The sequence below is a fragment of the Protobothrops mucrosquamatus genome, unplaced genomic scaffold (genome assembly GCF_001527695.2).
Source record: "Protobothrops mucrosquamatus isolate PMUCROS unplaced genomic scaffold, P.Mucros_1.0 scaffold1729, whole genome shotgun sequence".
Lineage (NCBI taxonomy): Eukaryota > Metazoa > Chordata > Lepidosauria > Squamata > Viperidae > Protobothrops > Protobothrops mucrosquamatus.
The window spans coordinates 219,823-243,995 of NW_015387876.1; the positions used below are offsets into that span (position 1 = coordinate 219,823).

General features: G+C 40.6%; 1 protein-coding gene across 1 annotated transcript in view; it reads left to right on the forward strand.

Moving 5' to 3' along the window:
- Positions 1-978: 978 nt before the first annotated feature.
- NECAB2 (N-terminal EF-hand calcium binding protein 2) overlaps positions 979-24,173 on the forward strand; it is a 42,280-nt gene continuing 19,085 nt past the window's right edge. Inside the window, exons 1-4 of the mRNA XM_015822937.1 lie at positions 979-1,018; positions 5,180-5,288; positions 13,236-13,261; positions 14,347-14,444. Coding sequence (XP_015678423.1) covers positions 979-1,018; positions 5,180-5,288; positions 13,236-13,261; positions 14,347-14,444 — 273 coding nt within the window. The remainder of the gene's footprint in view (positions 1,019-5,179; positions 5,289-13,235; positions 13,262-14,346; positions 14,445-24,173) is intronic.

A 24,173-nucleotide genomic window follows, 5' to 3' on the forward strand; every position in this document is an offset into this window, starting at 1 on the left:
TCTAATGTTCTATATTTTGCTGTACATTTTATATGCTGTTTTTGTAAAGCATTTATGCACTAATGCTGTATTCTATTATGCCATTCTTTCTTTCTATCTATCTATCTATCTATCTATCTATCTATCTATCTATCTATCTATCTATCTATCTATCTATCCATCCATCCATCCATCCATCCATCCATCCATCCATCTACATACACACACACACACACACACACACACACAAACAAACACACACACAAACATACATTTCACCAGTTCCCATCAGCAAAGAAAAAGATGTGAACATCTGGAAGGAGGTCAAATAAGAGATCAAATCTGCCCGTTGCACTTCGATTTAGAAAAAATTGGTATCAGATAGTTTCCTTAGACCATTTTCGAAAGTAGATCAGCCTTTTAAAAATCCCATTGTTTAAACCTCCAAGAAGACATTTTGAATGGAGGAAATTTTGGGAGCATTTTGAGCTGGAGATCGAACAAAAATACATTGCAACGAAATTAACGCCTGCTTGGTGCTTCCTCCTAAATGTTATTCCTCCTCCAGGGTTTTCTCCGTTTCACTGTGTCAACTGTGAATTGACAGTTAGGAAGGCATGTTTACAATTATTCCTGCATTAGACAAATGATTGCCCACGCAAGCACATTTGCTGAATCCCCCACCCCCACCCTTCGGTGCTGACAAATCTGCTGGATTTTTCCCAAGAAAGGCAGAGGAGGATACCAAATTGTTAATTAAAGAAATCAAATCCACGCTCAAATCCTCGTCTTTTAGTCACTCTGCAGAAAGTCCAAAGTGGATTCTTCTCTTCTTTATATAATTGCTCCGGGTTATTTGTTCCGCTTGTTGGAGAATATGTTGAAAAAAAATTAAATCCTCTGGGTCTTTTGATACATAACAAATTTGAGCTCCTTTGAATCTCGGCGTGCAAATTTGTATGGAATTTCTTTTGCACGACCCCTTTTTCTTTCATGCCAATGTTATTTGCAAGCAGCTTTCCTAAAGAGAAAGGGAAAGGTAAGGACATGCTTGTTTGGAAATTAATTAGGAAGTGCTATTTAAGTCAGTTCAAATATGATATCAAATATTAAATTATCACCCAAATTAATTCCTCCTCTGGTGCTTTGACCATCTGGATAAAGTAATCTCTGAAATAAACTTGACCCAGCTTTCTAATCTTCCCAGATCTATTTGCTCAAGCCGTACAAGTTTACTTTCAGACCTTTGTGTGCACTACTTGATGTCAAATAGCCAAATGAAGGCATATTCAACAAGAATCATTTGTCTTGTGTGACAAGAGACAGTTAAAGAAAAACCTATTCAAGCAAACTTCTTTCAGAGACTATTTTGTCTTGCATTCCTTGTCCGCTGTTACATTTACATACCATTTCTTGTAAGATACATATATTTGTATGCAACTATTGCCAATAGCTTTTATTATGAAATTTGTTAGCCATCTCATGTCAAATGACTCTGGGTGGCTTACAACATAAAAACATTAAAATCATCAAGGCAGATAACATGAAACCATGAAGCTTTTAGAAACATTCCATGCATTCATCTTTTTGGTCAATTTCCCCCAAGCCTGTGCATTTTGTGTCTTTTTCTTAGAAATATCCCAGTACAGATAGTCCTCAACTTATTAAATTGCTAAGTAGCTTACACTCATTCAAAATTACAATGGACCCAAAAAAAGGTATTTGTGATAAGGATTTGAAGTTCCAACATCCAGCCCTCTGTGATCACATGATTGCATTTTGGGTGTTGGCAACTGACCCATATTTACAGCTGTTTGCAGCAAACCACTGTCAACTGACTATGATTTATGATGCTGGAAACCAGCATTGACCTCTGGTTTCCGGCCAAAATCCATCCATTGCGGAGAATGGGTTTGCTTGAATGACTGCAGATTCAGTTAATCGCTGCTGCGAAAAATGTAAAATTGGGTCAGTCATGTGGTGATCTGCTTAATGACCAGCAGGAATTACAATTGATATTCTGGGCTCAACTATGGTCATAAATTGAAGGCTACTTGTAGTGAGCAGCTGTGCTACACTGCTTTGATAGAGGAGGAAAAAAAAATCCTGATCAATCTGTCCCTGTGTGGAAGAATAGAATGGCAGGTATGAGGCAGTCGGGGGCAACCTTAATTTCCTGCTATTTTGATGCCGACCGCTGTATTTTTTTTAAAATGGCTGCTTTAGCTTTGAAGTGCACTAATTATGATTTGATCTCCAGTGATGAACCAGACCAGCTAGCTTTTTAGCCCCGTAGGTGGAGAGATGTGCCTTTTCTTCTCAAACATTCATTAGCTGATCAGGAAGAGCAAAAAACGAAGCGAGCATCTTGGTGGTCTGGGAATTTAATGGCTAAAGTATGATTTGCTGCAGACCCCTGAAGACGCAGGTTAAGTCCCATCCCAACCACATCAGTGCTTCTTTGAAAAGGTCTTTGATTAGCAGAATTTGCCTTATTAAAGGAGTCTTCCTTAAAAGGCTGCGCACGTTTGAAAGGCTTAACTGGCTGCAGCCTCAGGAACCTCGCTGCGTTTGGCCAGCAGGAGGGGGCTGAGGGCCACATGCAACATTTATGGAGCTGCGCTCTCATTTGAGATCACAAAGACGTTCTGACCAGCAGGGGTATAAAATCTAGAGCAACAGGAAAAACCGTGGGTCTTTCTCCAAAGTGGGCGAACAGAAGCCCAGCCAAAGGAAATGGATTAGTTGCAGAATAAGAAAAATACAGCATTCCAAATAATAACTAGGTCATGCTCTTTTATATATCACCCAAAGCTCAATGATGCTAGGCCAGGGTAGGCAACCTTGGCTCTTTTATGACTCGTGGATTTCAACTCCCAGAATTCCTGAGCCAGCCATGCTGAGGGGAAAGGGAGAGGTTTCCGCTAGGCGGAGAACAATTAATCAGTGGAACGGAAGTTGCCTCCAGTTGTGGATGCTCCATCACTGGAGGTTTTCAACAAGAGATTGGACAGCCAGTTTTCTGGAATGGTATAGGGGGTTGGACGAGAAGATCTCCAGAGTTCCTTCCAGCTCTCTTCTGAATTAAGGAGAATGATCAACCAGTGGAATGGCTTGCCTTCAGAAGTTGTGGATGCTCCATCACTGGAAGCTTTTAAGAAGAGACTGGACAGCCACTTGTCTGGAATGGTATATAGGGTCTCCTGCTTGAACAGGAGGTTGGATTAGAAGACCTCCACGGCCCCTTCCAATTCGGTTATTCTGTCCTCAAAGAAATTGCAGTTGATTAAAAAAAAGAAGGCAGATGGGATGATGTGAGGGGTCTCGGTTTTCTTGCCAAAGATCTAGGTGAAGAGCCAGGTCTTCATGGCTCTTCTAAGAGCAACCACTTAAAAGTTAAAGTAGTTGCCACTTAAAACTTAAGGGGCAGCATCTAAAGGCAAGAGGTGAACTTGAACAGATCCATCTCTAGGGTCTGAGACCCTGAAAAGAGTGCAGAGAAGAGCAACAAAGATAATAAAAGGTCTGGAGGCCAAATCATATGATTAATGGTTGAGGGAGCTACGTATATCTAGTCTAATGAAGAGAAGGATTGGGGTGATGTGATTAGCAGGCCTCCAATGTTTGAGGGACTGAGAGAAGAGAGAGAGCAGGACAAGAAACAATGGGTGGAAGAAGAGAGAGCCAACTTAGAACTAAGGAGAAATTCCCGCAAGTGTTTTCTGAGCCAGAGAGAAATCCTACATAATTCCTCCCCTTTCAGCTCTGTGTGCAGATTTCTAATTACAGTATTTGTACAAGGTCTGTATTAATTACTCAGTGTGAGTAGAATTTTCAGCTGGGGCTGCCTTGAAGCTCATTTGCTCTTTGTTCAGCCAAATCAATTAATAGTTATATTTCAGACAGTATAATTGTATGGATGAATAACGTGCCCTGGACAATACCTATTAAACACATAGTTTTTAAACACAGATTCTTTTTTAAGATTTTTTTAAATCCCACCTTTATAAGTAACTCAAGGTAGTGAAGATACCTAATCCTTCATTTTTCCCCAACTACAACCCTCTGAGGTGGTTTGGGCTGAGAGAGAGGAAGTGGCCCAAAGTCACCTTGTCAGCTTCCATGCCTAAGGCAGGACTAGAACTCACCATCTCCTGGTGATTGGCCCAGTGTCGCCCCCCAGCTGCTTTTCATGTCTAAGGCAGGACTAGAACTCACCATCTGTTGGTGATTGGCCCAAAGTCACCCAACTGCTTTCTTGCCAAAGGCAAGACTAGAACTCACAGCCTCCTGGTGATTGGCCCAAAGTCACCCAGCCTATCTATCAAACCTCTTTTAAATGGAGGTTCCCTGAAGATTCCTGTTCTAGGTGTATTTCTACTAATGGCAGAGGAAAAGTGGCATTGAAAAAGTGGCATCTCTCTCCATGCACGTTTTGATTGCTTTCCTTTGGCAGTTGTGAGTGTCGCTTTGAACCAAGCTCAGACTAAGTCTGAGACCCCTGGGTGACACAAAGGTATCGATAAGGTCCCTGTTTTTACGTATAAAACTACGAAGACCTTCGAAATTACCGTGCTATACTTTATGGCGATCAAAAATCGTCGTAGTCTTGTTGTCTTTTTAGTAAATGAGAAGAGTGTTAACATACCGTAAAGGTCTTTATTGATCCGTAGACAAAAAAAATTTTGTTGCCAGCTTTGATAATCCAAAGTGATTTATATCCCCTCCTCCTCTTCCAGATCTGTTGTTATTCTATCTGGGAGGAACGTGACTTATTCCCAGCAGTTGCATTTCTAGGGAAATTATTGGCTAACCAGACTTACACTTCACTAAGACAGACCATTAGAATCTTGCAAATCTGATAGAGCTTATCCTCCCCTCCCTCTTACATCGGGGAAAAGCTAGCCTGAATCCCTTTTTAATACAGGTAGACCTCAACTTATAACTATTCATTTAGTGACCGTTCAAAGTTACAGTAAAACTGAAAAAAGGGACTTACAACCAATCCTAACACTTAACTTGCCTTCAAAAGTTGTGGGTGCTCCATCACTGGAGGCTTTTAAGAAGAGATTGGAGAAGGCATTTCTCTGAATCTCCTGCTTGGGGAGATTCAGGGGGTTGGACTAGAAGACCTCTGTTCTGCACCCACTCCCCCTTTTCTCCTGTTAATCCCCCACACCTTCTGTTCTATTACTTACAGATGATGGGAAATTGTCCTTGGAAGAATTCCAGGCCTTCTTTTCCGATGGGACTCTTAATGAGGAGGAGTTGGAAAAACTCTTCCACACCATCGATTCTGACAACACCAGGTGAGTCCCTTCAGATTCCTTAACCGTTTTGACCCATCAGGACAGGCACTGACTTCTCCATCTCTTCCTGGACTGAGCTGACGTGTCAACAGCGATGGTGGAGCCACTGAGAACTCTGTGCACAAAGAAGTGAGACAGGGAGGACTCTATTGGCACATGGTGTCAGGGATGTTCTTTTGAGGTTGTATAATGTCAGGCCTAAGACCAAAGACGACACCATGAAATCCAATTGAGTCCAATTCTTTATTTGCTTCCATTTAATAGACCAGGCATGTCAAACTTCCGGCCCGTGGGCCGGATGCGTCATGCCGATACCGCGACCACCCATTGCCTGCAATGGGGAAAAAGTCGTGATATGTTGTGTATGGGCTTGTGTCAGGCGCTAAGACTCCATAGGTTCTAGTCAAGCTGATTTATTGCTCATGTCTATACACAAGACTCTAATCGACTAATGGTCAGCACTAAATTGATGCTGGATAAGAGTCAACACAATTCAAGAGGATTTGGACTTAGATCGCTTGTGGGAATGTAATGATTCTAGGCTGATTCCTCTCTTGACTCCTCCCTCAGGCTCTGCCTGGCCTTCTCCTGTATTTTGGGATGCTCAGGCGACATGGAGGTGACCTTGCTGATAGGAATAAATAAAAGGTCTTCAAAATTTAAACTTGTAAGAGGAATTAATTGTAAGAGGAATTAGCTGTAAGAGGAAGTAGCTACAAGAGAAAAGAGGTAAAACAAATAGGTAAAGGTAAAACAAAACAAACTGAATAACAGGAAAACTAAAACTAACTGAATAACAGGAAAGAACCTGTTGTTCTAAGAACCCATACAATAACTAAGAACTCAAAAACAAGTTAAAAGAGCACGCCCAATATGCGATTGAATGTTATCTGACACACCTTGCATACATTGTCTGCTCATTTAAATGCACATGCAATGTATGATTTAGTATGTTTGGGGAGGGTAGCAGGAAATATGTAGAATGCGTTTGGAGAGAATGTAATCTCATAGTACCTCAGCCAATGGGGAATGAGGAGGGATGGACGGCCGATGTAGGGAATATATAAAGATGTTGATTTGAGATGATGAACTTTAGAGAGAACCAAGATTTGGTGGCTTCTCTCCCCGCTTATCGCAATAAAAAATACAAAGAGTTCTTCAGTGTGTCTTGGCTATTGGTTATTGGTCGATGGTCAGGCGAATTTGCCACTGACTGCGAAGGGAAGTAGCCAGGAGCACAGACAATGCCAAGGGCATTGGGGTAATTGATCACACAGAGGGTGTGTGTGTTGTGTTTGTGGTGTCCCACATCTGGAATGCCTGGTCTAGAGAGACATGCCGGGAACCTACATTGACACCTTTGAATGGCAAACAAAGAAATTTGCTTTTCTATATGCAATTTCTATATTTTTAGGCTCAATTAGATTTTGAGTACTTTCTCTGTATTGGATTTTATGTTTCCTATAATTACCTTTTTAAATTTTGTAATTGCCTTCCATTGTTTGCCCGTTTGTCATTTGTCGTATTTTTTAAAGAACTTTTAAAAGAGAGAAAGATCTATATATACTTATAGTCATTATCCAAATATAGTTGTACTATATTTTAAGGCTTAATTAAAGTTTCATTACCTGAATCGTGAACCTTCCACTGATTGAAAGTCTAATTTAGAGAAGTAAAAGAAATATGTAGTTTCTTTTCATGAAAAATGACACAGTCACAAAAAAAGAAATTTTCACACAAAAGCTGTGCAAGGAAAAAAAATCTGCTAATATCCCATAATTCAATTCAATATAGTCTAATGCAAGAAAATAAAATAAATGATGCTCAATATATATATATATATATATATTATTTTGGCTAAAAGCCAAAATAATATATATATATATATTAAATCAAAGCTATGAAAATATATAATTGCTGGGCCAAATAAATGATGCTAATATATATATATATATATTTCTAATAACACTAAAACTAAAACAGTGACTCCTGGGTGTGATCATCTTTCCAAAAACAAACTGTGAACACCAGGAGTATATTAAACTATACAAAGTTTAATAACATAAAACATAAAACAAAACTACACCAAGCTTTCGTCGGACTCCTTCCGACTTCGTCAGGGTTACGTGCCAGTCCANATGAGTCAAGAAGAACTGGTCGGGTTTTGAGTTAAAGTTTAAATTTGTGGTATATAAAATTATGTGTTAATACGTAGAGAGATGTATATTTAGAACTTTAAATATGATAAGGAACGAATTACTAGGATCATGTATACTGGAACGTCATGTCATGTCCCTTTTTGTTTTAATTGTTTTGTCAATAAAATTTTTAAAATTTTTAAAAAAAAAAAAAAAAAAAGTTGTGGGTGCTCCATCACTGGAGGCTTTTAAGAAGAGATTGGAGAAGGCATTTCTCTGAATCTCCTGCTTGGGGAGATTCAGGGGGTTGGACTAGAAGACCTCTGTTCTGCACCCACTCCCCCTTTTCTCCTGTTAATCCCCCACACCTTCTGTTCTATTACTTACAGATGATGGGAAATTGTCCTTGGAAGAATTCCAGGCCTTCTTTTCCGATGGGACTCTTAATGAGGAGGAGTTGGAAAAACTCTTCCACACCATCGATTCTGACAACACCAGGTGAGTCCTTTTAGATTCCTTAACCGTTTTGACCCAACAGGACAGGCACTGACTTCTCCATCTCTTCCTGGACTGAGCTGACGTGTCAACAGCGATGGTGGAGCCACTGAGAACTCTGTGCACAAAGAAGTGAGACAGGGAGGACTCCATTGGCACATGGTGTCGGGGATGTTCTTTTGAGGTTGTATAATGTCAGGCCTAAGGCCAAAGACGACACCATGAAATCCAATTGAGTCCAATTCTTTATTTGCTTCCATTTAATAGACCAGGCATGTCAAACCTCCGGTCCATGGGCCGGATGCTTCATGCCGATACCGCGACCACCCATTGCCTGCAATGGGGAAAAAGTCACGATATGTTGTGTCTGGGCTTGTGTCAGGCGCTAAGAATCCATAGGTTCTAGTCAAGCTGATTTATTGCTCATGTCTATACACAAGACTCTAATCGACTAAGGGTCAGCACTAAATTGATGCTGGATAAGAGTCAACAGAATTCAAGAGGATTTGGACTTAGATCGCTTGTGGGAATGTAATGATTCTAGGTTGATTCCTCTCTTGACTCCTCCCTCAGGCTCTGCCTGGCCTTCTCCTGTATTTTGGGATGCTCAGGCAACATGGAGGTGACCTTGCTGATAGGAATAAATGAAAGGTCTTCAAAAAATTTAAACTGGTAAGAGGAATTAATTGTAAGAGGAAGTAGCTGTAAGAGGAAGTAGCTGCAAGAGGAAAGAGGTAAAACAAATAGGTAAAGGTAAAACAAAACGAACTGAATAACAGGAAAACTAAAACTAACTGAATAACAGGAAAGAACCTGTTGTTCTAAGAACCCATACAATAACTAAGAACTCAAAAACAAGTTAAAAGAGCACGCCCAATATGCGATTGAATGTTATCTGACACACCTTGCATACATTGTCTGCTCATTTAAATGCACATGCGATGTATGATTTAGTATGTTTGGGGAGGGTAGCAGGAAATATGTGGAAGGCGTTTGGAGAGAATGTAATCTCATAGTACCTCAGCCAATGGGGAACAAGGAGGGATGGACGGCCGGTGTAGGGAATATATATAGATGTTGATTTGAGATGATGAACTTTAGAGAGAACCAAGATTTGGTGGCTTCTCTCCCCGCTTATCGCAATAAACAAAACAAAGAGGTCTTGGCTATTGGTTATTGGTCGATGGTCAGGCGAATTTGCCACTGACTGCGAAGGGAAGTAGCCAGGAGCACAGACAATGCCAAGGGCATTGGGGCAATTGATCACACAGAGGGTGTGTGTGTTGTGTTTGTGGTGTCCCACATCTGGAATGCCTGGTCTAGAGAGACATGCCGGGAACCTACATTGACACCTTTGAATGGCAAACAAAGAAATTTGTTTTTCTATATGCAATTTCTATATTTTTAGGCTCAATTAGATTTTGAGTACTTTCTCTGTATTGGATTTTATGTTTCCTATAATTACCTTTTTAAATTTTGTAATTGCCTTCCATTGTTTGCCCGTTTGTCATTTGTCGTATTTTTTAAAGAACTTTTAAATGAGAGAAAGATCTATATATACTTATAGTCATTATCCGAATATAGTTGTACTATATTTTAAGGCTTAATTAAAGTTTCATTACCTGAATCGTGAACCTTCCACTGATTGAAAGTCTAATTTAGAGAAGTAAAAGAAATATGTAGTTTCTTTTCATGAAAAATGACGCTGTCACAAAAAAAGAAATTTTCACACAAAAGCTGTGCAGGGAAAAAAAATCTGCTAATATCCCATAATTCAATTCAATATAGTCTAATGCAAGAAAATAAAATAAATGATGCTCAATATATATATATATATATATATTATTTTGGCTAAAAGCCAAAATAATATATATATATATTAAATCAAAGCTATGAAAATATATAATTGCTGGGCCAAATAAATGATGCTAATATATATATATATATATATATATATATATATATATATATATATATATATATATTATTTTGGCTAAAAGCCAAAATAATATATATATATTTTAAATCAAAGCTATGAAAATATATAATTGCTGGGCCAAACCTAACCAGAGATAACATGAAGATGCAGATAAAATTAGAAGCAGGATAAACTTGCCCCATATAAAATATACTTCACAGTGCATAGAAGCAGAAAATATCTGTGCACATATAAATAGCACTCACCGAAGAGGAAAAACGTACATCTAAAAAGCAATTAATTATGACAAGAAATGCTAGTAGAAAAAGCTGAGGGAAAAAAACCCCAGTTATTGCTACCCAACCTGGTGTAAGTGAAAAAGTTTGAAATGCATTTGGCCTTTCTTTCAGACTCCAAAGTGGCAAAACTTTCTTTCGGTTTAGGTGAGTGGATTGAGAAGCAATTGGGTTTTTATCTGGTCCGGCAGAGAGAAATCTTCTGTTAAGCAGCCAAAAGCATCTCAGGCTTTCCGTGCATCAGATATTACAAGGAGGATTTTTTAAAATCTTTGGCTTAAGATTTTCTATCCAGATTAACTACACGTAAGAGAATATCTGTAGCTCAGGATTGACTTGGTTCTTGGTGCCCTCTGAGCTTCGTTGTTTGCTTGCAGACATTTCATTACCCAACTAGAGAACATCATCAGTGCTGAAAGGGAATGAGGTTACCCAACTCTATCACAAAAAGGTCACTGTTATCTGGGATTTAGACAACAAATTAACCGCTCATTTCATGAAAAGAGTGTGAACCTATCGCGCTTGTTCTGAAAGTCTTCCGTCACTTCATCCATCACCGTGTTTCTCCTCCATTCTTTTCCTTAAGATTACTCTAATAATTTCACATTTTAAATAATTCAGAGCCTATTATTGTCCAGAATTCCCTCCTACCATCCTCACAGTAGGAAAGCTGGATAATGTTTTGTGGCCCACACTGTTAAGCAATGTAGCCTCATTCTCACTTCCCAGGTTAGCAATTAGTTGAAAATGTGTTTCTGGTTCAGACTGCATGTTTCTTTGGTTATTGCAAAATTCGGACGCAGAGCTAAAAATTGTCCTGAATTCTTGGGACTGTGCTTCAAGTGGGCGGAATCAGGGGAAATAAAATGCATGAAGCCAAATTTGGAGAAGGTGATTTGGGTATATCATCATCTTGAGATCTTACTTTTTTTCTTTGATGGCTTACAATTAGAGGGTCATCTTTTGGTTCCTTGTTTTATGAGACCCTGGTGTCTCCACTGCAGCCCTTCTACCACCATCTGAAGACGCAATTGCTGTCTTCACACAAGGAGAGGGCAGGGATTTATTGTTTGTTTATTCATTCAACAAACTGATATGGCTGCCCAATCGAACCAAAGGAATTCTGGGCCACAAACAAAGATAAAATTTCAGTACAGTTATCAAACATATTAAAACAATATTGAGAGCGAGAAGCATAACAGCTGCCATACAGAGAATGTAAGTGATGTTGTGTATGTCATGATCTCATTTGCAAGATGACATGATGACCTGCATAATCACGCATTAGTCATGCAAGTGTCATGGGTGGGAAAGAAATTGGAATGAATGGAATGAATGAATGAATGAATATCATCATACCTTGTACCAGGTGCCTATAGGAACCGTGATAGAAAATATTAATGAAGGCACCAATTGTAAAATAATTAACTTTTAAACATCTTGACCAATTATAATGGAGAGAGGGGGGTTGTTCTGTGATAGGTGATATATTAAAAGAAATTAAAATATGGGAGAGGGCACAAATTTCCAAGGCAGCGATCTTTTTTTTATGAGGTTGCTTTCCCAATATTGTTGCCTGTAGCAACAAATCATTGTGTGTTTACCTTTCTTCCAGAGTCTCAATTATATCATAGCTATTGTCAGTCTAAAAATAAAGCTGGTGAAATAAAACCTTTCCTTGTCTCAGCTTTTATATAGTGTCTTTCTCGCCCGCCCTCTCTAGAGAATTAGCTTTTGGTATTCTATATTTAAAAATGCTGATAATTCAGTTATAAAAGAAAAAGAAAACCCTAAAAACCAAAGAAACCCCCAAATAAAACAGACTTAATACTTCACGTGATCTTGATTCTATCCCTCTGTTAACGCAGCCTAGCACTGTGTTGGCTTTTTTGGCAGCTGCAGCACACGGCTGGCTCACTTCAAACAGTATCTTGCAGATCATTCTGATTCATCACATGCATCAATTGAGCCTCGATTTATAACAGTTATTCGTTATAACAGCTTCCAACTAAGACTGGAAGAAAGAGTTAAATCCGAAAAAGAACTTGAAGGTGAAAGGACCGTGCGTTGGGGCTGAGGTTTTTTTTTTCTTCCTCATTTTCTTGGGATTTTTTTTTTTAAGGACAGATGGATTGGAAGTTACTGGGCAAGACAGAGCTGTCAATCACTGGCAGCATTGGAAACCTTATCTGGATAAAAGATTGTGCAAAAACATGAGCAAAGGGAGGTGAAAATAGGCTTGCCACAGAGTCAGTTGATAAAGAACCTCTGCTTATCTCAAACCCAGTGGCAACTGAAATAGTTGGGTGGGCTTGTTTTGGGGGGGGGGGAATGAACTTCATATGAGGAAGATGGTGACCCAGCCAGCTAATTTTTTAAAAGAATTAAAATATATGATAAATACACAATATACTTGTAACTCTAAAACAAAAATAAACAATAAAAGCAGCCTGAATGTGGAGCTCATAAACATCCAGGTAGCAATAGCGATAGCACTTAGACTCATATACCACCCCGTAGTGCTTTACAGCAGTCTCTGAGAGATTTACAATGCCAGCATATTGCCCCCCAATAGTCTGGGTCCTCCTTTTACTGACCTCAGAAGGATGAAAGGCTGAATCAACCTTGAGCTGGTCAGGATCGAACTCCAGGCTGTGGGCAAAGTTCTAACCACTGCACCGCCACAGCTCTACAGTATATATGAAAAGCAATATATCAGGGCTCCAGAATTCCTGAATACCCGACTATATCTCCCACAATATTGTGGCCAGCATTATCTGCCCAGGGAAGAGTTTACGGGTTAATCGATTATCTTGCTATTTGTGACTTTGTTAGCAGAGAGAACAAGACTCTGTTGTGCTCCTATACACTGTAACATCAAATAGGACCAGTTGAGGAACCCTTGTTCTGAAAAAGTCCTGGCATGTGACTTTTGAAAGCTAGGTTTCAAAGAGAGCAGCGTTGTGTAAACGCCTTCAAACACATCCGCAAATTCTTTCTGCCTTACTGGTTGTGAATTGTTTAAAGTTAAATTTTCTCCTCTCCCCCCTTCCCCCCCGCCCGCATTCTCATTCTTTTCTGTTTCTTCTTTCCTTTCAAGTAACGTGGATACCAAGGAGTTGTGTGGTGAGTACCTTTTATGTCTTGGTTGCACAATGAATGCTGGTTTCCCGTTTGTTATTTCAATATAGGATTGGCCAACCTGGACAACTTCAAGATATGTGGACTTCAACTCCCAGAATTCCCCAGCCAGCCAAATCTGGGAATTGAAGTCACAAGTCTTAACGTTGCCACAGTTGGACACCCCTGTTTTAACAGGACAAAATTACTGACAGTGAGAACAATTAATCAATGGAACGACTTGTCTTCAGAAGTTGTGGAAGATCCAACACTGGAGGTTTGTAAGAATTGATTGGACAATCATTTGTCCGAAATCATATCGGGTTTCCTGCTTGAGCAGGGGGTCAGACTAGAAGACCTCCAAGATCCCTTCCAACGTTGTTATTCTATGTTCCAGTGGCGGGGTTCAGCCAGTTTGCACCACTTCGGCAGAACCGGTAGCTAATTTTTTGCTGCCCGGACCCAGAACGGACTTCTGGAAGCGGCATCCACACAGAGAACCGGTTGTTCCCCTATTTGAATCCCACTACTGCTATGTTCTGTGTTCTCAGCCCTTATTTAAAGGTCCTAATACAAGCCTGTATTTGCAAAATGTAGCAAAAAATGGTTTCCTAGTCCCATTTTAGTCGGACAGATGGTTTAGAGCGTGCCCTCGTCCAAATAGCAGTTGTGGGTTTTTTTTATTTCTGAAGGTTCCTGGCCTATGCGATGGAGTTTGACCGTTATCCTTTCTCCAAAAGGATTGACTTTATCCATTTCTCTTTTGAAAGCCAGCTCTGCACCCTAATTCTTTTTTCTTTTCTCTTTTGTTATGACATGGGGAGGCGACGGCAGCTGCTGAAAATTAGGCATCCGAGTTCTATGCTTTAACATTTTCCCCTTTCTAAGATGAGAGGCAGTGATTTATTACTAGCATTTTGCTAATAAGGTGGATGGCAGAGCAGTTGGCTTTCCGTGGTCAGCCATTAGAGCCGTCACTAGGAGAGGCTGTCAGCTGGTACCGTGCTTTTTCTGAAGTTGCTGTATTATGAATCAACCTTGAAGCAGATCTGTTAATCTCTCCCTCTTCCTTTTCTCTTCCTGGTCTTCAGATTACTTTGCTGACCACATGGGAGATTATGAAGATGTGTTGGCATCACTGGAAACACTCAATCTCTCCATTCTGAAGGCCATGGGCTACACAAAACGGGTGAGTTGTCAATGAATAGCTACCACAATTTGCCCTACACTGGAACCTACCAACTGGTATCCAGCAGAGCAGTGTACCTCTTCGAGCAGAAACACAAAATAGCATTAAACGTGCAATTAATCGTAATTGTGCCCCAACACAATCAAAAGAGGCAGTCCTCTGATTGATAACTCTCAGCAAACAAATAAATTAGCCCCCCTATAAATTACCACAATTAAGTTCATGGAGTTTTGGCTGCAATCATAGGTTGTTAGCCAGGAAATCGCATTGAACTTGCTGCTACATTCACCCCCCCCCCCAAAATACATTCAGCTTGGGTTAATGGGTTAACCTTTAGCAAAGTTGTGCTTTTCTCTCCATTTGATGTGCAAACAGCCTTGGTAAAAAAAGAATTAGAATTTGCATTGGCATTGAAGTCGGGTTGCTGTTAAAAGGATGAAAATGTCAAACGGGGTTAATTTTCTTTAATCCTGTTTGTTTTTTCTCTGTGCTGGTCTGTCCCAAATAAGAATAATTTTACTGAGTGAAAAGAACAAGAATGCAGTAAAGTCCAAGCTAACACACAAGCAGATTTTATTCTGATGTGCTAGAATGCAGGTGGGTTTAGAATTAAAATAGCGAAGGACGAAGACTGTTGGGAAAAAAAACAGATTTTTATACGGAAGCTTGCTGTAAGATGGGAAATGGTAAGAATGATTTTTTAAAAAGTAAAAACTCTGTTTTGGACGGTGTTCTGAGCATAAAAAGTTTCTCGCATGCAAAATGAGATAACAAAGACAAATTATATTCTCTGGCTATTCATTTCTGAAAAATAGCTTCTCAATTATGCAGAACAGCTGTTCTTAAACTCTTGAGCAAGGGCTTGCTTTATCTCTTTTCTCCTTGAAAAAATTAATAAAAGGAAAAGTGGATATTTTTTATATACAGTTCTGGGGTTTTTTTTCCTCTCTTGTCACTAATGTAACAGAAAGAATTTCTCTCTTTTAAATTTTCTTTTACTTCTAATGTCAATGCAATGTTCCAGAAATGGCCTGTTAGTTTCATTTTATTAAAATCTTTGCTACACTCTTGTTTCATTTGTGAAGTGCTGGTGCAATCGTTTTTAATTGGTGTTTATCCTTTGTATCCTGAAAAGACTGGAGATACTTTCTTTCTTTCTTTTAAGGAGGCATGTGGCAATTATTTTCTGTGGGGGAAGCTCATAAATGATCCTCGGTAATTAGCGCTAAAGGATAGAAGCTAAACAAAATGTGGCATTATAATTACTTTCTTATTTAGCCAAATGGGAGGCTGCAGGATCCAGTTGGTAGGGGAAACCAAAGCTGATGGAAGCTATAAAAAAACAAGCCACTTATTTACTTTGTAAAAAGTCTTCATTTTAGAAATGATTTTTCCCCTGCTAATAATTTAATGTCAAAGTCAGTAGGTTGTGTTTGATTTCTCGTTCTACAAAGGGCAAACAGGAGCGAGCAATGGTAAGACCAAAAAAAAAAATCATCTATTTAAATGTAATGAATAAATAAATAAAATCAGGGGCATGAGATAAGAAAGCAAAGTTAAACCTGGTTTATATGTACATTGTTGATCACTCCCATTTTATCTTTTTAACCCTGAAAACCACCCATGGACCCTTACCCCAGGGGGCTCCAGACACTATGCTGACTGGGGAATTCTGGGATTTGAAGTCCACAAGTCATAAATTGCCAGCTGCAAACATCTGTTCATTTGCATTCTTTTAGCAAGTCATTAAAGCTACCTGGAGGTTTATCTGTGTCCTCAGGGTCACCTGAGTAATGCAGATGGGTGTGGAGCCTTCTTGGAAGGACTGTGTTGTAGACTGGAGATAGAGGGTATCGGATCCCTCCCCCTCTGTTGAGAGAGGGCTGTTCAGTTTTGACATAGATGGCCTCTTGGACCCCTCTTTCAAACCAGCAGTCCTCTCTGTCCAAAATGTGGACTTTAACAATGCGCTAAAACAATGCAAATGAACAGCTGTCTGCCAGGAATATAGATCTTTCCATTCCCCACCATCCAGTCAGAGCTGAAGAAGCTTCTTGGATGGGAAGCAAAACATCTTCAAAGAAAAAGAAGGAAGTCCAGTTGCCTCGTGAAAAAGCATCTTTGGGATAACGATGACCTGGATGGCTGAGAATCTCCATAGACGTGTCTTCTTCTGTTATTCCTCCTTATTCTTCCTTGTGCTGGAGCCCATCCCCAAGGAATTCTCTCTCTCTCCAGAATATGTGTGCTGGGCTGTTCTACACATTGTATTTATGTGGTTCCTAGTTATGTGTGGCTTTTAGTTGCTGATTAGGGTGTTAATAGTTGGCTTAATTAACACCATTAACACCCTAATCAACAATTAAAAGCTACATACAGCCAGGAACTATATAAATACAACACGTAGCACGTGTTCCAGGGAGAAAGCTATTCCCTGAAGATGGGCTTCAGCCCGAAAGCTTGGAATAATAAACCTTTGGTCCGTCTGACCAACTCAGATTGAATCCCCAAAACAATCTATGCACGGGTCGTGTCTATTTACTTTCGTTCCTCAGCATTTTGCTCCGTTGCTTGTGCTACCTCTGGAGGTTGCCTGTTCCTTTGTAAGGATTAATAATAATAATAATAAAGTTGGAAGGGACCTTGGAGGTCATCTAGTCCAACCCCCTGCTCAGGTAGGAAACCCTATACCATTTCGGACAAATGGCTGTCCAGTCTCTTCTTAAAAACTTCCAGTGTTGGAGCATTCACCGCTTCTGGAGGCAGGTTGTTCCACTGGTTAATTGTTCTCACTGTCAGGAAGTTTCTCCTTAGTTCCAGGTTGCTTCTCTCCTTGATTAGTTTCCATCCATTGCTTCTTGTCCTGCCTTCAGGGGCTTTGGAGAAGAGCTTGACTCCCTCTTCTTTGGGGCAGCCCCTGAGATATTGGAAGACTGCTATCCTGTCCCCCCTCATCCTTCTCTTCATTAGACTAGACATCCCCAATTCCATCAGCCTTTCCTTATATACTTTAGCCTCCAGTCCCCCAATCATCCTTGTTGCTCTTCTCTGTACTTTTTCTAGAGTCTCAGCATCTTTTTTACATCGTGGTGACCAAACTGGATGCCGTATTCCAAGTGTGGCCTTACCAAGGCCTTGTAAAGTGGTATTAACACTTCACCTGATCTTGATTCTATACCTTGTTAAAGATCTGGCTTCTTTTCTGCAGCTTTCTCCTGGAATTATGTCAGCAATAAGACCATCTTCAATTACCCTTAGTTACTCTTTTATACATTCTCTCCCACCTCCACTAGATCTGCTGAGCAAGCTCTAAAATAACTCCTCTTCACACCCAGCTCTTTTAGAAAGCAGGATTTATTATTATTATTTTTTTTACACATGGGCTCCATTTGAGAATGCCGTGTGTTTGCTGTTAAAGCAGTGTAACCCTCCTCTGCTGCACCAGTTCTCCGTTTAGCTGGGGCAAATGTGTTGTACACTTAAGAATTCGGTGAAACTGCTGCACTGCAGCCGTCACAATCACGTTTGATAGGCAGCTTGGAAGATGGCAGTAATTGACTGCCTTTCATTTGACGGCAACCTAACAACTCTTGACTGGTTGCAGATATCAAAGACTAAAGAAATGTGCAGAAAACTTCAGGGACCTGTCCAGGCAGTTGCTAGGAGTCAACAGTGACAAGGAAAGGAAAGGAAAGGAAAGGAGAGGAGAGGAGAGGAGAGGAGAGGAGAGGAGAGGAAAGGAAAGGAAAGGAAAGGAGAGGAGAGGAGAGGAGAGGAGAGGAGAGGAGAGGAAAGGAAAGGAAAGGAAAGGAAAGGAAGGGCTTTTCTAAAGCTAATGGCAAGCTATAGTCCAATTAAAGCCATCTTAAAGGGTGAACTGTGAAACTATATCACCTAAATTTAGAAGGGTTTTTAAATAAACAGAAACGACCAAATGGAAGGTTTAGGAAGGAGAGCAGCAGCAGGGCCTATAAACACCATTCCAATTCGGTGGCAGATGTTGTGTGAAAACACACTAAATTTTGTATTTTACGGATTGTAGCAATGCTGCGTTCTATTCGCTATTCACAATTGCTGGATGCATGTTTTCCAGACCACAGCAATTCTAGCAGAAGGACCTTGCTCATGCATATTTCAGGAGCAAAGATTGTCAGGTCACCTGCCAGAAATATTCATAAATATTAACCCTGAATAAATAAGAGCTGTTACCAATTCTTCCATCACCTTAAGCATTCTAGCACAACTGCTAGCCCTTTTATAGGTCCTGTCTGGAATTAAAAGCAGGCACTTGCTGTTGGTACTTTCTGTGACCCAGCTTATATCTTCAGCATAGCTGGTTTGGAAGCTGATGGATGATCATCCATGCATACCGTCAAAGTTTTCTGGCATGAGGGATTTCTGTTTTTCAAAAAAAGAGGAAAAGGAAAAGGAGGAAGAGAATTATAGAAAAGGAGACGATGGGAGAAACACACTTTAATCAGGATGGGAAAATCGAGACTTTATATTCAGAGATAACCAGTCTGCTGCTGGTTATCAGTTCTTTCAGAGCAACTTCAAGGAAGGATAATTGTCTTCCTGCCCTCTTCCTAATGGAAGAGACTCTAGAAAGAGTGCAGAGAAGAGCAACAAAGATGATTAGGGGACTGGAGGCTAAAGCATATAAGGAAAGGCTGCTAGAATTGGGTCTGTCTAGTGTAATGAAGAGAAGGACGAGGGGGGAAAGGATAGCAGTCTTCCAATATCTCAGGGGCTGCCCCAAAGAAGAGGGAGTCAAGTTATGACAAGAAGCAACAGATGGAAACTAATCAAGGAGAGAAGCAACCTAGAACTAAGGAGAAACTTCCTGACAGTGAGAACAATTAACCAGTGGAACAACCTGCCTCCAGAAGCGGTGAATGCTCCAACACTGAAAGTCTTTCAGAAGAGACTGGACAGCCATTTGTATGAAATGGTATAGAGTTTCCTGCCTGAGCAGGGGATTGGACTCGATGACCTCCAAGGTCCCTTCTAACTCTATTATTATTATTATTATTATTATTATTATTATTATTATTATTATTATTATTGTTGTTGTTGTTGTTGTTGTTGTTGTTGTTATCATCATCATCATCATCATTATCAAGTTGCTCTTATATTTTTCATAAAATCGGTTTCAATTTAAGACACACAACTTTGTTGAGATGTTGGACTAGATGACCTCCAAGGTCCCTTCCAACTTTATTACTATTACTATTTGTCTCGGATAAGATCCAGATTCAGAACTTAGAGAACTTCTCAAGTGAACATTCGATATGTGGGAATGAACTCCCTTTTTTAAAAAAAACTGAGTATCTGTTCTTACATCTAAAAATAATCTCTATATTGCACAAAACCTGCCCAAAAGGTCAACTGCCCACACTGCTCAAAAGAAAAGATGCACAGGGCCAAAAGATTTTTGTGGCTGAGTAAAATACTTCAATTTCCTTCAAGGTCAGGTGTCTGTCATATTCGCTTCCATTTACCCGTTTCTTTGCAAAGAGACAAAACCGCCTTCTTGTGTTAATGTCTCCTTTTTATTGACTATTCAATTGTCTTCCCATCAGTGGGCGGCTGGTTATGTGTGGAGGATTTTTTTTTTTTTTTTTAAGAATGCCCATTTAGGGAGAGTATCTTCAGTTCACTTGTGGCATCTGTTGTAGATATTGGAGTATTATTTCTTGAAATGCTAACAAGATGACGGCCTTCTCTTCCTCGGGTGTCACCACCTCATTGCAAACTGTGAGGAAAAGCTCCTCTTGTGATTTTTTCCCCAATCAAGACAGTTGTGAACTACCACGTATTTGGTGGCCTAGAGGGGAAGATGCTCGCCTCCCACTCAGAAGGTTGAGAGTTCAATCCTGGGCAGCGGCAGGTGTTTCTCTATCAAGAGGAAACTTTGTCTGCTGTGAACTCCCCATAGGTGACAGGAAGGGCATCCAGCCAGTAAATTCTCAGTCCACTCAGTTGTCCTGGCTCCACTCCAAAGAAAGGGATTTTAGGGTTGTAAAAGGACAAATAAAATCCTTTTTATTATGCTTTGGCTTTCTCAATTATCCAGCATGGATCAGGAATAACATCTCATGTTCCTCAGCCTTTTCTACAACCAGCGGATCATCTGGCATCTCCCTTTCCAGCAAGGGCTTTAATTTCTAATAAATTAGTCTAAACGTTATTTTACTAGCATGCAAAAGAGTATTTTATGAGTTTCCTCATTCAGTTGAGTCCTCTTTTTTTGGTATTGATATGTACATCAGCTTGTTGGCCACTCAGGATTTGCTGACATGGTTTGGACAGAATCTTTATTCATTCTCCTTTGGTTGCTTGCCATATTTCCGTAAATATCCCATCAATTCTTATAGTTTTCCAACCTGGTAATTATCGGAGTGCTGATCTTCTAAGCACTGGAGTTCTTGTAAATAGGACATAGCTTCTAATGTTTCTTGAGATCTTTACTGTACTGAATTTCAATTCTGATCTTTCCATCTTCGTTGGGTCTTCCTTTAATTGGATTCTATCTGTCCATTAGCATCTTTCTGCCAATAGCTTCATTTCTCTTCAAAGGCCATGTCCATTTTCCTCTTTACAATGTCCAACTACGGCAATCCACTCCCCAACCACAAAACAACACATCTTCCTTGGTCAATTACAGATTGAAATTGATCACAAAATTCTTCTGCATCAGTGCTCAGTGCATAAACTTAGGCAATCATATTAAACAATTGTCTATGAAGTCCAATTGAAATTAGTCTATCATTGACTCCATTATGCCTAAGTACACTCTTTGCTTCTATTTTTCTTTTCCATAGTGTGAAAGCAACATCATTCTCTTTTGTTTTCATCTCCCAGTAAAGCAGCATGCTCTTCTGGCTGAAAATATCCAGTTCCTTTCCATTTCAATTCTAAGCTGTCAATGTATAGTAGATTCATTTCATATTTCATTGCATTGAGCGTTCAAATCTTCACGCACCTCATACACTTGGAATATTGCTTCGAATTCTGGTCACCACGCAAATATTCATTAGGGGTAACTGAGTACAGAACTATGTGTGGTAAGGAAGCAAATGTTCACAAAAGGTAGTCCAGAAACTCACATTCCTCTTAGCTTCTCTCAAATTGCAATCCGTCCTGGTTTTGTCAAGAACATCTAGACCATTTTCTGTAGGTGTGATTCTGGGGGAGAGATCCTTCTGCCAAATTTAAAATGCGAACTTGGATACGAGGAAGGATTTTTTTGCTGAAGTGACCTTACAAAGTGTGCACTCGGAGTCAATCCATTTCTATTGTTTTGCTATTTTTATATACATTAACTGAAGTGCCAATAAAGGGGAGGGAGGGAGGAAGAAAGGAAGAAGGGAAGAAGGGAAGGAAGGAAGGAAGGAAGGAAGGAAGGAAGGAAGGAAGGAAGGAAGGAAGGAAGGAAGGAAGAAGAGGGAGAAGGGGAGGGGGAAGGAAGGAAGGAAGGAAGGAAGGCAGGAAGGAAGGAAGGAAGGAAGGAAGGAAGGAAGGAAGGAAGGAGAACTGTGGGGTCCTTGGTGCTTTCTGAGCTTGGCAGTTTTCTTTCAGACATTTCATTACCCAAACTAGGTAAGTAATATCATCAGGGAAGGAAAGGAAGGAAGGAAGGAAGGAAGGAAGAGAGAGAGAGAGAGAGAGAGAGAGGGAAAGGGAGGTAAGGAAGGTTCCTACATACTCGAAGGATGTCTTGCTACTTCATAGCACAGGAGTATCAAAATGCTGTTTTTATGCATGAACTTTGCACAGGGACCTCTTTTAGTCTCTGTACAATTCTATTCTTCCCTGATTCGACTGTGTGACAATAAGGATGAGGAAGATGGCCTACATCAACCTGTAGCAGCAGGTTCGTCTCATTTTCCAGAGAGTCCTTAGACCCCTTGTAGGCTTCTTAAGCATCCTCAGAAGGCCAGCACCAGTGTGTGTGTGGGGTTTCTTTGGAAACTGAGCCCAGGGTGGGGAAAATCAACGTCTGAATAGTCAACAGCATCCCAAAAGGACTAGCAAAGAGTCACCGCAGCAGTTCTCCATCTGGTCCAGGAGTGTTTTGTGGCCGCCTTCGGGCAAGGCCGCCTGCGAGGAGATGCTCTCAAAGCTCCTCCCGAGTCTGCCTGCTGCTTGAAACCCGGAGGCTGATTGTAGTGGAAATCTCACCAAGGCATGCCAGCCAGCCGTTGGAGAGGATCCAAGGGGCCATTTCGCTCAGCAAACCCCCCCCCCCCCGTGAGTCACCCGGATTTGCATAAGTTGTGAAAAAGTCCCCAGTGCAGAATTGCAGACTCCTGTGCTGTTAGTGTGGATGTGCATTCGCCTGAACGACACGTGCAGTAGGAACAGAAGAGACAAAGGACTTTGGCACCTGGAAGGGAAGGAAAGCAAGCAGGGTGTTGAGTTTGTGACTATAGTGTGTGTGTGTGTGTGTGTGTGTGTGTGTGTGTGTGTGTGTGTGTGTGTGTGAGGGGGGCAGAGGGAGGGAGATTTCTGTAGATTCCCTCCCTACACAGACAATTACTCTTCTCTACTAGACTAGAGCAGGGCTCCCCAACCTTGGCAACTTTAAGACCTGTGGACTTCAACTCCCAGAATTCCCCAGCCAGCATAGCTGGCTGGGGAATTCTGGGAGTTGAAGTCCACAGGTCTCAAAGTTGCCAAGGTTGGGGAGCCCTGGACTAGAGTAAACCTATTCAAACAGAAACACCTGGTATGAATTTGTAACCACTACAGGTAAGTCCTTGACTTATTCGTTTAGCGACCGTTCGAAGTTACAACGGCACTGAAAAAAAAGGGACTGGTGACCGTTTTTCACACTTACGACCGTTGCAGCGTCCCCACTTTTTTCACGGCCGTTGTAGCGTCGAACCGTCACGAAATTTATGTTTGCAAGTTCGACCTGTGAATCTTTCTTTTCAATGTCATCGAAGTGGTTTTGTCTAGGCGATGGCCGTTTTTTAAGTTGGGGGCGGTTTTAAAAAAATTGTGTAAGCTGCCCGGAATCTTTTTGGAGTCGAGCACCCTCGACATCCAATGGATTAAATTAATTAACCCTTCCCTTTCTGATTAGACTCCAACTGATTCTTTTGTTATTGCTACTTTTTCAGGGAGGGGGGTTGGGTTTTTGCTTCCAGGCATATTTTCTTTGAAGTCCTGCAGCAGAAAAAGAAACTCAGGAAGGAAGGAAGGAAGGAAGGAAGGAAGGAAGGAAGGAAGGAAGGAAGGAAGGAAGGAAGAGGAGGAGGAGGAGGAGGAGGAGGAGGAGGAGGGCTGTGGAGTCCTTGGTGCTCTCTGAGCTGGGTGGTTTTCTTGCAGACGTTGCATGACCCAACTAGGTAACATTATCAGCGCATCCACAGAGCACTGCAAGAAAACAAGCAAACTCAGAGAGCATCAAGGACCCCTAATTCTACTACATGTTGAACCCAGGTACAGGAGGTATATAATGAACCATTTTTAAATGGAATTATTCCAATTTTGTTTCTTAAAAAACATTAAGTCTAGCAAGGATCGTCTTGAAAACATAAGCTATCAGTTGATTTATTAGATCTCAGTGCTAAAATTTTGACCACAGCGTTGGCGCTGGAAAATGTATGGCTACCAATAACGTATTCTGCTCAACCTCTTCTCCCTAAAATGTGACCAACTGCAAATAACATCAGACTGTTTAATTGATAGGTTGGGAATGCAATGTGAGAATCTGGATTT